The 15009-nt window shown below is 36.5% G+C and overlaps 1 protein-coding gene across 1 annotated transcript; it reads left to right on the top strand.

Moving 5' to 3' along the window:
* The first annotated feature begins 11257 nt into the window (after window positions 1-11257).
* LOC149180977 (uncharacterized) lies at window positions 11258-14793 on the top strand. Its single transcript, XM_089418245.1, has 2 exons — window positions 11258-11875; window positions 13795-14793. The coding sequence occupies exons 1-2, from the start codon at window positions 11701-11703 to the stop codon at window positions 14589-14591; spliced, it is 972 nt and encodes a 323-aa protein (XP_089274371.1). The 5' UTR covers window positions 11258-11700; the 3' UTR covers window positions 14592-14793.
* The last annotated feature ends 216 nt before the right edge of the window (window positions 14794-15009 follow it).

The following is a 15009-nucleotide window of genomic DNA, read 5'->3' on the forward strand; positions in this document are numbered from 1 at the left end:
GGAAAGGCCATAACTTCTTAATTTTTTTACCAAAACAGGAGTAGAAAGAGGCTACACATGAATTTTTGGGCATTTCGAGCTATTGGAATAGGTTCCAAAGCTTTTTGAGCATTGTAAACTGTTGTATTCACATTTTTTAGCATAATAGAGAAGGCTAAGAAATTGGAAGTTGGATCAAGGGGACGTAGCCAAGGAGGGGTGAACTACTTCATCATGTGCTACTGTGATACTATATATGGTGATGTTTATGTCTGTTATTAGATATTTTTCAGTCATTTCTTTATGTTAATTTGCACATAAAATTTACATAAAATCACTCAAAAAACTCATGTTTAAGCTTGCAATTAACCCCATGAATCCTTAAGCACATTAAACATAATCCCAAAATGAATTTAGCACAACAAAAATAATTTTCCCAATCATATCAAGTTTGTTATTAGAGCTCTTGGTTTTCTTTTTGCAAGAAGGATTTAACTGTTTGCAAGTGAATGTCATGCTTATAAGGTTGAAGGTCAAAAGAGGCGAAGGGAAGTTGATTGAAAGTCTTGAAGTTGGGTTAAGGAGAAGGAGTGTAAGGTTGCCATAATCTCCACCACCATTTCTTCCTCAAGTTGTAATTGAGGCTTCAGTAAGCATGTCACATGAAGGAGAGTGCACAAGCATGAAAGAGGATTAGAAGGTCTTTAGGAAGGTTTTTTGTGATATGATAGAGATGGTGAAGGTCCTCTATGAAGAGAGGAATACCATACTATAGGGTGAAAGCTCCAAGCCTCCAAAAGGGGAAGGTTCTTTAGGAGGAGAAGGTGATGGAAATGGAGGTAAACCTCCACCCTCTCCACCATCATCATATTCTTCTTCAACTTCACAGGCATCTTCATCCTCTTCCACTAATACAACCCTTACTCATACACATCAACATACCTCAAAAGGAACTAGTAAATCACCCCTGTTAAAACTTGATGTTCGATTTAAACTGCGCATGTATAATGGTAAAGTGAATGCAAAGAAGCTTGACAATTTGGTTTTTCAGTTGGAGGTATATTGCAAAATTCAAAACCTTCAATATGATGACATAAAGATTCAGTTAGGATCCTTTAGGATGGAGGGTGGAACACTAGTATGGTGAGAATTAAAGACACAAGAAGAGATAAAAAAACATAGTAAGATTTCAATTTATTGGTCTTATTTCATTGCTACAATTAAAAGACCATTCTACCCTCTAGCATATATGCAGAAAGCCATCATGATTTGGCAGAACTTTAGACAAGTTAAAGGTCAAAATGTGCAAGATTACACCCAAGAATTCAGAAAAAGGTCTCTAATGTTAGGTTTAAATTTTCAATCACAAGATACATTGTTGAAGTACATAGGGGGTTTATACATTTACCTTAGGTGTACTATCCTTATGTTTAATCCCAATAATCTAGATGAGGTGTGTGTGAAATCCACTCATCTTGAGGAAAGAGGAAAAATTACACCAGAAGAGGGTAGTAAAAGTCCATTTAAGGGTAAAGGAAAAGAAAAGGGTTTCAAAGGGAAGGGAAAGAAAAATGCATCCATTAAGAAGGCAAGAGAGAAATTAACATGCAAGCATTGTTCCAAAGATGGTCACGATGAAGCTCATTGTTGGAAGATTCACCCCGAAATGAAACCAAATAAATTCAAGAAAAAGGGAAAAAAAAAGACAACTACAACCACTCAACGGGATTTGGGATCCAATTCGGGCGATGAAACTAAAATTACATCCATGGGTATGAAAGGAAAAGAATCCATTGCTAGCACTAGTACTTCAAATTTACACAATGAAACTCTAAATGAAAAGAAGAGGATAGAACTTTTTCACATAAGGGAAATCTCAAAACATAGCAAAATTGATACTCTTTTCTCTGAAAACATTGTCAAAAATTTAAACTTGGAAACCATTCCACATCATAAGCCATATCCATTAGGATGGGTGTGTGACAATGCACAATTTCAAGTAACAAGAAAGTGTAAACTCAAATTTGCCATTACTGCAAATTTCGTAGGTTAAGTGGAGCTTGATGTTGTGCCATTAGACATATGTGGTATAGTTTTGGGCAGCTCGTATCTCTATGACATAAAATCTATCTTCCATAGACATGAAAATAAATACCATATGTTCAAAGATGGAGTAGAATATATTGTAAGATCTCAGAGCAAGAAACTAAATCTTTCACTTGTTAGTGCAGGGCAGATGAAAAGACTAGTGAATTCTAGCAAGAATTTTGTGCTTCTAATGATCAAACCCAAGAATGATGTTGATAATGAAGATTTTCAAGGTTGTGATTCAAGATTGAAATCTGAATTGGTTTATGTTCTTAACCAATATGATGAGATGTTTTAGGAACCAAAAGGATTGCCTCCCAAGAGAGGAATCCAACATGAGATACAATTGCAGCAAGATAGTCCTCTTCCTAACATTGACATGTACATGATGTCAGTGATGGAAAGTGAAGAAATAAAAAAGCAGATTCAACAGTTGTTGGAAAAAGGGATCATTAGGCCAAGTTCTTCGCCATGTGATTCACCTATTGTTTTGGTGCCAAAGAAGGATGGAACATGGCGGATGTGTGTGGACTTCCATGCATTGAACAAGATTACGGTAAAGAATAATTACCCATTGCCTAGAATAGATGATTTACTTGATAAATTGAAAGATACAAATTATTTTATAAGTTGGACTTAAGGATTGGCTACCATCAAATTAGAATTGCTGAAGGAGACATTTGGAAAACAACATTCAAAACAAAACAAGGTTTGTTTGAATGGCTAGTTGGTTTATGTGATTCTCCTACTACCTTCATGTGTGTGATGAATGATGTTTTGAGGCCATTTCTTAATGAGTTTGCTATAGTATACTTAGATGGCATCTTAATTTTTAGTAAATCTTGTGATGAATATGTCATGCATGTGAGAAAAGTACTTGATGTATTAAAGAAAGAACAGTTGTATTTAAAGATGTCAAAGTGTGAGTTTGGAAAAACTTCTTTAGTTTACTTGGGTCATATTGTTGGAGGAGGTGAGTTGAAAATAGATCCCTCCAAGGTTGATGTCATTTTAAATTGGCCAAGGCCCAAGACAATTACTGAGGTAAGAAATTTTTTGGGAGCACCCCAAAATTTGGAGGAAATTCATTGCTAACTTTTCTTTTATAGTAGCTCCTTTCCATGCATTGACAAGTGTGATTTTTTTTTTTAGTGGGGAGGAAAACAACAAAAGTTCTTTGATGCATTGAAGGAAAAGATTAGTTAAGCTCTATTGCTTGCACTTCTAGACTTGAGACAGTCATTTGAGATCCCAACTGATGCTAGTGACTGCGCCACGGGTGCAATCCTCATGCAACATGGTAAGCCTATCTGTTTTCATTCAGAGACTTTCAATGGTACAATGATTAATTATCCTACATATGATAAGGAATTGTATGCATTAGTACAAAGTGTGAAAAAGTGGAAACACTACTTGATGGGTAAGGAAACAATTATTCACATTAATCATCAGCCATTGCAATAATTGCAATCTCAATCTAAGTTGCAACAATCAAGGCACTTCCGATGGATGGGTTTTCCTCAACAATTCCACTTGGTAATAAGGTATAAGAAAGGTGTCTACAATAAAGTTGTTGATATTCTTTCTAGGCCTATTATTAGTGTAGCTACATTACTCAACCATAATTATGTTTTTCATGAAAGTTATATTGAGAAATATGCATAAGAAAATGACTTTTAGGATGTTTATTCAAGTTTGAGTCAAGGTAACCAGGTAGAGGATTTGGATTATCACTTGCATGATAACTTGTTGTACCATCTTGGCAAGCTTTGTATTCCACAGGGACAAAGAGTCGACATTATAAGAGAGGCACATACTTCTTTTATTGCTAGTCATTTTGGTGTAAGTAAGATGGTGGCACATCTACAGAGGTATTTTTATTGGTCTCGTATGCTTGAAAGTGTGTGACATTTTATTAAAGGATTTTCATTATGTGCAGTCGGTAAGCCTACCAATAGGAAGTTAGGATTGTACACACCACTTCTGGTTCCTTCACGACCGTGGGAGAGTGTTTCTAAGGATTTTGTAGGAGGTGTTCCATTTTCAAAAAGAGGTCATGATGATTTGTATGTAGTTGTGGATAGGTTCAACAAAATGTGTATTTTGATGCCATGTAAAAAACAAATTACAGCTGAACAAACTACTCAATTATTATTTCATAATGTATGGGTGCATTTTGGATTTCCCACATCTATTGTTAGTGATCTAGATTCTCGCTTTCTTGGAATTTTTGGTCAAGCTTTTGGGGATTAATGGACTCCAAATTGAAAAAGAGTACAACATTCCATCCACAAACAGATGGTCAAACAGAGGTGGTAAATATGACAGTGATACATCTTCTTTGTGGGTATTGCAGCAAGCATCCTAAGTTGTGGGATGAACATTTGCACTACATTCAACATGCTTACAACTGGGCTAAGCACTGTTTAACTCAAACATCGCCATTTGAAGCATGTTTGGGATACTTTCCTAAGTATCCTTTGGATTTAATTTTTGGAAAATATGTTTCTATTAATGGTCATAATGACATAGACAAGGGAAGAAAGGTTCATTGAACAAATCCAATTGGTACACCAAAGAGTTCAAGAACAGCTTGAAAAGAGCCTAGGCAAGTACAAAGCAAGGCATGACAAGCATCGTGTAGATCACAAGTTACAAGTTAGTGATGAAGTATGGCTTCACATTAGAAAAGAGAGACTCCAAGGAGAAGGTAAAAACCTAAAACCAATTAGATATGGTCAATTCAGAATTTTGGAAAAGATTGATAATAATGCCTTTAGGTTGGATTTGCCTTCATATATGCAAATTTATGATGTTTTTAATGTTGAGAATTTAAGGTCGTATGAACCTCCTTTGGTAGAAGATCTAGGAGAAAATTTCCAAATTCCTTCCATTGAGGATTTTTCTCTGAAATACCTTCATGAAATGCAACAAGACAACATACCTGACAGAAGAACAAGGTCTTCAAAATGAGGGAATATGGATTACCTTCGAGTGGGGCTCAAAGGAATAAATCATTTAAAGGCAAAATGGATTGAGATTGCAAAGGTGAGGGAACTGTACCCTCACTTGCTCGACATCTGAGAGTGATCTTTTGGGGTCCAAAAGACTTCTAGTTGGGGGGAATGATCAGGTGCTCAAAAAATAGCTCAAAATTAAAAGTTCCCATACCAGTGTGGAACTTGAACGATCGCTTAGTGCTCGTCATCTTGAATCTTACACAACTCATTTCGTGTAAAACATACACAGTATGCTCCCATAATCATGTTATGTTCACTTTCCCAAACAAGCGAATTTTTGTAAAAAAATGACAGCTTAGTCAACAGTCTATACTGATGATGTGGCACTGATTGTGCGGGTCTATGTCGAAGGTTGACTAGTCAACATTCTCTAGTGAATCACACTGTACCAAGTGGCACGTTCTTAGTAGATGAATTTTGGCGATTTTGATTGGTTGGATTGGTGGCCAGCCACAGGCTGACACATGGCCCAACTAGAGGCTACCACATGGCAGCCCGAGGGCCACCAAAATTTTGGGCCGAGTCTGGAAAAAGGTAGTAGCAGGGGTCAAACCCATGACCACCAAGGCACAAGTCAAGAGCCGTACCAATACCCCATACACACAAGTATTAACCATATATGTCATCAACGTTTATTTAAATGTTATGAACGAGCCATTCGGGGGAGGGGCTAGCCCGCGGGGACTAGTCCTTGGTTGCGCAAACACCATATGACCACCAACATGAGGGGAGCGGGGGCTGACTAGCAAGGACCGGTCGTTGGCCTTAGCCTCGAGCATGTGGCCCGCATATGGCCACACTTTTTGGAACTAAGGCATTGGAGGCTAATTAAAGTGTTCGACAATTTCACATAAAATTTAGTGAAATTGTTGCTCCATTAGTGTGTTTTGGGGAAAATTTGTAGGATGGTGCAAGATTTTGGGGAATTTGCAATGTGATTAGAAGAAAACTAGGAAAGGCCATAACTTCTTCAGTTTTTTACTAAATCAAGAGCAGCAAGAGGCTAGACAGACATTTTTGGGCATTCTAGAGCCACTGGAATAGGTTTCAGAGCTCTCTAAGCATTGTAAACTGATGTATTCACATTTTTTAGCATAATAGAGAGGGCCAAGCCATTGGAAGCTGGACCAAGGAGACGTAGCCTAAGAGGGGTGAACTCCTTCATCATGTGTTACTTTGATATTGTTTATGGTGATGTTTATGTCTATTATTTGCTATTGTTCAGTCATATTTTTTATGTTAATTTGCACATAAAATTTACATAAAAGCACTCAAAAAATCATGTTTAAACTTGCAATTAACCTCATGAATCCTTAAGCACATTAAACATAATCTGAAGAGGAATGTAGCACAACAAAATTACTTTTCCCAATTAGATCAATGAGAGGATGAGAATTTTATACAAAAGCATCTAGAACTACTCAAGCATTGAGGACAACACTTTTTTATGAGGAGAGGGGCATGTTAAGTCCCTAAAATACTAGGGTATCTCCCTTATTATTATTATTTTGCCCATGTAGCGTAGATTTTTACTGTAGATTCAAACTTCTTATGTGAGATGCTAAAAAAAAAGATGAATCTACTCTACTCATAAGTGGAAACAAAAATTGATCGATGAAAACACTATGCATAAAAGGAAGAATTTCAATCGTACATAACACAATATTTTTTGGGGGAAAGCAACTGCTAAAAACCCTGACTATCTATATTTCATTAACTAGAAGATCTAAGAAGAAAATACAATGCTTTTTCAACCCAAACAATCTCTGCACAAGCACAAACCATCTCATTGCTTCACAAACTAGCTCAAGCCAACACTTAGCCAAATGTGCTTCCTGCCAAGCCCCTACTTCCTTGCAGAATCCCTAAGGGAATTAACCCATATTTAATTGGGAAAATCCCTCACCACAACTGTGCAATCCATCATAGGCCTTCTACTAATTATATGCACCATCTATATAATTCGGAAAATTATACAATTTATAATACATTGTCCCTGAACTCTAATCTCAACTGGGTCTTCCTCTGAACTGACATGCATGAGTTATTTTGAGTGATTTATCAGTTATTTGATTGATCACTGCATGTGAATTAAATCCAATTTAATTCACTTGACCACTCACTAGTTCCTCCAATAGTTAGAACTAGTTTAACTAAATTTAACTCAGTTAAACTGAACCAAATAATTACAACTCAATAAGAACTCAAACTGGGCCCCTACAATTTAGGAATCACTCTACATGACTCTAGGTAGACTTCCACCTCAAATTTACTGAGCCAACTAAGTCAACTTAACTTAGTTAATTGTTACAAGTTGCTATGAGAATAGAATTTCGATTTAATTCCCAATTAAATTCAAGGACATATTAAATTAGGAATTTCTCGTTTCAATTTTAACATGTAACCCCCATATTTTTATTGGTGTGACTCATAAAATCCCATTATTGTTATTGTTGTGCCCTTACATTATTATTGTTATGTAGGCTCTGATTATATTGTGACCCCTTAGACTCCTATATATACAAAGGAGGTCTTTTCATTTGTATCATCCAATAATTGTTCATTTATGTAATGTAAAGGAGGCTTCCCCCTCGAAGAGTATAATTTTTAAGTCGTTGATATATCTATTTGTGATTTGGTTGCATAATACGTTCCACTTCCACCAATTTTCTTCCTTCAAGTCTATTGGAGAAATAATCCCCAAGGGGGACCGTTCTTGCCCTTAGTCCCCAAGATTCAGAAGAACCTAGGGAGAAATTCAAGTCTCCTCCTGCAGTTATGGAGTTTGACCACATTGTTGATTTATTGAAGAGTTTGTCCCAATAATCCTTTCAATTGTGGGATGGCCCATAGAGTTTTAGCAAAGTGATGGATTTTTCCTTTGAGAAGGCCTTTAGCCATTGCCTATAGCTTGTACTCCAAGAGTTTGAACCATTTGTGTTTTTGTAGTTCCAACCCACCACTAAACCCCCTAATCATCCATAGGAATCCATACCCAGGAAATTCTAACCTCACAGTAGAGCTTCTAGGCTTTTAGTGATAGTATCACCCTTTGTTACTGATGATTGTAGAAATATAACATCCATTCTGTTTATTTCAACTAGACTTATTAGAGAATGTTTTTTATGGGGGCCTGTTATACCCCTATAGTTTAGTGAAAGTAATTTCATTTTGGAGCCCCTCTTGGGGTTGTCAATTCTCTAAGCACCCTTTGAATGGATTGTTGTTTTCCCACTACAAGGTCTTCTCTAGATTTTTCTTTTGCTTTCATAAATGTGACTTCCTACCCCTTTCTTTTCCTTCAGTTGATGAGATAGTGAGCTTACCCAATATTGACGGAATGTTCTCCTTTTGAGGCATAACTAAACGAGAGTGTATATTGTAAATGACATCTCTTGTTTAAGAGTTATCTAATAGGGATTTTGTAATAGATGTCATCGAGAAGGACTAATCACTATGTATTTTTGTACATGGGCATTGGACTTATGTCAGGGGGATAAGTAGAGAGGATTCTTGGTTAGGGAGAGGAGATTTTTCTATTCTCGCACGTACCCCATGTCTCCCAACGATTGACTAGGTTTGATAGGTAACATTTTCAAAGGAAGCTAAAGAAAAAACTAGAGGGGGGAGTTCCAAACAAGTACCTTCCAATGGTCCTTGCATTGTTTTGAGCATCGCGTCAACCATCATGATCGCTTCCTATGCCTATGAGGGGTTCTTTCCAGTGGAATCTTCATAACTCATCTTTACTGTTAGGTGTCTAGTGCATCTGCGCCCTACTCTAGCTCCTTGCTTTTGGGCCTGGAGTCCATTTTCTTGGAGAGGTATATGTGTGCCTCTTTCTGAAGTGAACTCACAATCTATGATCAAGTGAGCATACTTATGACATCGCCCGCATCTCAATGGCATACCTTTGTAATCCAAAATCTATATTCTTTCTTCCCACAGCCCAATATCGATGTCCTCTACCAGACCTACCCTTAGGTTGATATTTACCATATGCGAGCTAGGGTCATATTCCCTGTCTTCAGGTATGAGGATTTGTGCTCTGAATATGTGCCCAAGTAAATTTTGATATCTTGGAAAACACAAGAATCCCAATAATTTTGGGGTAGACTTGGTAGTCTCACCCATATTGGGACTACATCCATTTGTTCCCTCTTGGCGTCGGAAAGAGGCATCCAAAAGTAAAAAATTACAAGGGTGTATTCAATCTTCCAAACCTTTTGCATGACCCTCTTTGCATCATTGACTTCCTTGAATTTCATATGGATCCATCCCCTAGCCAATAGTGCAACCTTTGGGGATTTCTCGGTTGTGGGTGCAATGTCCTTGACTACCCAAGCTTTTATATACTATATACCTAATCTCCTTCCCCTCGCACACCCCACCATGGTTTTTTCTGCCATTTCTCCTACTTTGTGGAGTGCTACGTCTACCCCCAATACCAATGATATCTTCTCTCTTAGTCTTCTTTATATATTAGGTATTTTTTTGCTTGTCTCCCATCTCTTGACTCACCTTCTGGCTCACATGCTCCCAAGAAGTTGCAACGGGTTCCTTCTCTAAAACCCTTTCATCCATTGCCAATGCATTTTGACCCTCATCTTCCTCTAGGTCTTTTAAATCCCTCAAAAAACTATTCGATAATTGTTGTGTAGAGGGTTCTTGAGGTGGAACCAACACTAGAATTTCCTGTATATAAAAAAGACCTTCACTAGTTCCAAAACCCTCTTTGGAAAGATCAATCAACTAGGGAAATTGAACCTCCGACCATGGATCTAGGTTTGAGGGAATTATGTATAATGGAAGTGTAGGGCCAGATTCTGCGAAACCCCAGGTAGACCTACAAACCATTGCTCCAACTCTCTGAACTTAGGCACAACATCCACTTAATGCCGATGATCATTGTATCTGATTGAGTAGATGGCTCTATGGAGCCTCTAAGTGTCTGTTGAGCCTCTTCCATATTTGTAGTTGCCGGTAGGCTTTTGGTTGGGAGTTCCAATGTTACCCTCACTTCAGGGCTACCACTTTTTTTCTTGATGCACCATTCTAGAAGGTCCAACCATATTTGGGAAAACCCATCTTCTTTTGGCTCATAATCAACCAATTCTTCATCCTCCATACGAAGCCCTTTACTGACAACTGACATATCATCCACCGTTCTGTTCTGACTTGCATATCTTCTAGCTTGAGAGGAGAACCTATTCTCTTTCCCAAAAAAAATACAACACAAAAAAAAACTCACAATATTTTCTTACCAATGCGAGTTGTGGGTAAATGTGAAACCTATGGCCATTATCCCCGTGTTGGCTTGCCATTCCTAGACCACATGCAACCTTATTCAGTGGTACATTGAAATTATGCATATGATTTGTTTTTACATTTTTTAAATTAATATTATTATTATTAATTATAAAAATAATTAATATATAATTTAAACATATATACATTTTAAAAAATGACATAACCACATGATTCAATATCATAGCTCTTCAGTATCAAATGCTCAAAGAACCATATCTCATTTCACATGACATTTATTTGTATGACATTTTTTTAATTAATGAATTTAATTAAAAAAACAAAAAACACATAACTACTTTGGAAATAAACCTGAACCTTTCATTTGTGCATACTCTTATAAATATTCTATAATATTTTATGAAAATTAAATCTTTACTACCACCTAAATTTGTGGATAATAACTAATAATAGTAGCTACTCATTTAACCACTAAATTATGATAAATTTTCAGACCATAAATAAATAAAAATAACCCAAAAAAAAAATGCAAATTGCTTCTATAATTTTGTGAAACCCCGTCAATAAAGTGTAAAAACAGTCAAATGTGACCGGCTGTCCTGGTTTGAAATTCCAACTAGGAATGCTAGTATTCAGGTTACAATTAATGCATAGTGCACGCTTTTCTAGATTCCTGACAGCCACACTATAATTGCCCTTCTCTGGCACGCGTGTCTTGACAGGTTTCATAAAGACCGAAAGTTACACGGTTACAAGACTTTAAGGCAGATACGCAAATAAGGTATCAGGATTAGAATATAGTTGGTTACCGATCACCACGTGGCACGAGAAACCTGGGAATCCGGTTTAGCATATAAATATATAAATATGTTGATAAAGTGATCCCATGACCTATTGCGGCCCAACAATTTTGAAGCTTCCTGTTCCTAAAATAATTTTGTTTCTATGCAGATTCTGTGGTTCTAATCACAGCAAATCCTCAATTTTGTTTCCATGCAGATTCCGTGGTTCTAATCACAGCAAATCCTCAGTTTTGTTTCTATGCAGATTCCGTGGTTCTAATCACAGCAAATCCTCAGTTTTGTTTCTATGCAGATTCTGTGGTTCTGATCACAGCAAATCCTCCATTAGCAGCCGAAAGTTTTGATGGTGCATCTTATTTACTGCGGCCAGAAGACAGAAAAAGGCTAATTATTGTGTAACAATGAACTGTTCTGTGGATATTCTCTGATTTTTAAAGCCAAGCCCGTCTCTGAACCTGAGGTAAAATGTTGAAGAATTGAAAAACTGGGAGTTGTGACAGTGGTGGGAAAAAATAGGACAAGAGGTGACTTGGAGTTGCAAGATGAGTGATGATATAACACGAGGTTCATCCAAGTCCGGGGATATGTGGGTTAATAAGATGAAGTTCTTGTGCAGTTATGGAGGCAAGATTCTTCCAAGGCCATCCGATGGACAGCTTCGCTATGTTGGAGGAGAGACCAGACTTGTGACAGTGGACAGAAGCATCACTTTCCAAGGTTTGTTTCCTCTGACTCACTGGTTTTCATGTTCCTGTGGATTTGGATAGATTCATGACCAAAAAAATTAACTATAACCTGAAGGCAAGTTAGTTTCTTTTATTTTATTGATTCAATGTTGCTGTAGATTTGGATAGATTCATGGCCAAAAAACTTAGCTATAACCTGAAGGCAAGTTAGTTTTTTTTATTTTATTGATTCAAGGATGATATTTTATTTCATTGGTAACTCTGCATATCCAACCATTTTGGGGTTTTTCAGGGTGTTGAATCCATATATACAGTAAAAAAAACCAGTTTAAAAAACAAAAATCAAAATTTCACCTTAAATTTTTCTCCAAATTTAAACATAAAAAAATCCAAAAAAATACCACTAAAAATAACTCTAAATTTAAATAAAACCCAATAAAAATTAAACACCACATACAATCCCACATTAACTACTTTACAAGTTGTTACTCTATTGCAGGCTTTATTAGCGATTCATCTCTTTTTACGATATTCACTTTGACAATATCGAGGAACCATGTATCATTGAGTGGGATCAACAGGCCGTACAGCGAAGTTTTAGTTACTTCTTTTTTCATTGCATAATTGCTTGCTTATCTTACTAGATTAGTGGGACGAAAATTAAAATGAGTAGAATGCCGGCTCAAAATTGAAAAGTTATTGAACTTCGAACACAGATAAAATTTCGAAAGATTATAGTGAAAACCAGTTAGTTGTCCCAAAGTTTACCATATCTGCTCTAACATAACGTTGAAAAAATCATAAATAATTCGTATGTGAACACCGTATCAGTGTCTTCAATCATCCGCTCGTTTCACAGTTTTCCATTTTCATTTCGAATCCTATCTCACTGTATTCGTATCACATTGAAATTGGCAATCGCTGCTTTCAATCTGGACCACAAATTTTTATGGATTACGTGGGCTCGTCTGACTGCAAAATGACAAATTACTTTTGTCAAATACTTTGGCCATTTGTATGTGTTCATGGGGAATCAATTTAGTGGTAAAGTTTGTCTTGCAGCTATTTCATATATTAATGGCTCTTTATCTGTTTTTGTTTGGTATTTAAAAATAAAATATAAATGTTCAGTATACAGTATAGAATTCATATTAGGTTGTGTAATATGTTTTCAACGCTTCTAAATCATTATGTTTTGGTTTGAGTTTTGTTTTTATAAATCAATTTAATAAAATTTAATATGAATTTGATTAAAAAGTTAAATTTATTTATATATTTAAAAATATAATTTAAATTATCAAATTAAATATATTTAAATTTCAAAAACATTGGAAATCAATCTATGAATTTTCTCTATTCTATTTTAATATTATAAATAATTATATCAATTAAAAAAAACATTACTCTACTCTACTCTGCTTTACTCAACCCAAATGCTTCTAGTAGATATAGACCTGAGGATGTATATCAGATCCATCTTCCATAGTTCAAAAAAAAGAAAAATGAAGGATTTCTTTGTGCCTGTAAATAATGTAACAGTTAACTGAGTTGTCAAACCAATAATAGGGATAATTATCACTGTCCGCTATCCCACCTGTAATTACACTATATATTTATATATAACAGTTGGAAAATATAATAACCCCATGCTATGCGGAAATACAAGTTGACTCGTCAGTCGTCACTATTATTAAAAAAACCACTCCACTTATAATTACTGGTTGATGGTCCATAAAGGCTAGATTTTCACTAAGGCCAAGGCCCTCTAAGTTGGAAGATTAATTTGTTTCCTTACTTTAGAAAGTTAATTTGTTTCGTTATTTTTAAGAAAGAAAAACTCTCAACCAAATCAACATAACTTCAAAACATACTCCAAACCTGTAAATTATAAATAATTTACTAGATATGTTGTTTTTTTTAACTAACTCCATTTACGCGTTTATTATCCAGATTTTATGAAAAAGCTGGAGGGTATATTCGAAACCATGAACCTCATTGTGAAATACCAGTTGCCATCGCTGGATCTGGACATCTTGATATCAGTAAAATGCGACGAGGATTTACAGAACATGATGGAAGAATACGACAGATACGACAGGCAGAGAGAAAACAGCAGTCCTCGTCCTCGCCTGAAAGCTTTCGTGTTTCCTCAAAATCCACCACTTTCACCGTTACAAAACCAGATGAGTCCATGGCAGAGGTATGTAGACGCAGTAAATGGACTAGCCCCAGTTTCAGTGAGGCAAAAAATCCCATCATCGCCATTATTGAGACTTCCAGACTACGTTTCCGATCCGGAATCCAATGGGCCAACAGAGATCGACTGCCAATCCCCAATGGCTCCGTGGGCGGATGATTCGCCCTCCGCGTCGTGCCCTTCTTCCCCTTACGGGAAAAATATGAGGAGGGTTCCCTCCGAGGGGGCCGTCAACAATTCACCTTCAAAGATGCGAATCGACTTGCACAGAGTCCACAGCTCCCCCAATCTAATTCGACCTTATCACACGCACATTGTTCCCTTCTCAGTTTATAATATTGTTCCAAACAGGCAAGTACTCGTGGGTAATAATTGCCATGGCCGAACTGCAATTATACACAGACAAGGAGGAGGATCAAAATCTGAAGGGTCATCGATGCAGCTTGCCCCTCGTGCTGTTCCTAAGGTTAAATGTGTAACATACGCTCCCAATCGAACAGGCAGTCCTCTCAGATACATGACAGATCACGTTAAGGCTAACAAACCATGATGGTATTTTTTATATTTCGATCCATGATGATGGTATTTTTTATATTTCGATCAGTTTCATGGATGGATGTGGTTCAATAATTAGGCAGGGAAATGTGAAATTTGATTCTCACAAGTTTTTTTTGGTTGTTCCAACACAATTTCTTCAATGTAAAAAAAAAATTCTTCATTCAATTAAAAATGGATTAGATTTCTGTTAAAACTTGATTTTTCTTATTACAAGGAAGAAGCTGGGGCATCTTAAGTGCCATGAGCTTCCATGGGTATTTTTCGTGATTCATTTTTAACAACTTCGCAGCAACATGCTTTGGTTACAATTTTACAATATAACTCGACCTGTGAAATACATATTAAGAGAGAGAAATTGACCAGATGGATTATCTAAATAGAGGGGATTTGAGCTGGGTAAAGGTTGAACT

Source organism: Pinus tabuliformis, chromosome 3_2 (genome assembly GCF_031772625.1).
Source record: "Pinus tabuliformis cultivar Carrire ecotype Pingquan chromosome 3_2, CPIR1, whole genome shotgun sequence".
NCBI lineage: Eukaryota > Viridiplantae > Streptophyta > Pinopsida > Pinales > Pinaceae > Pinus > Pinus tabuliformis.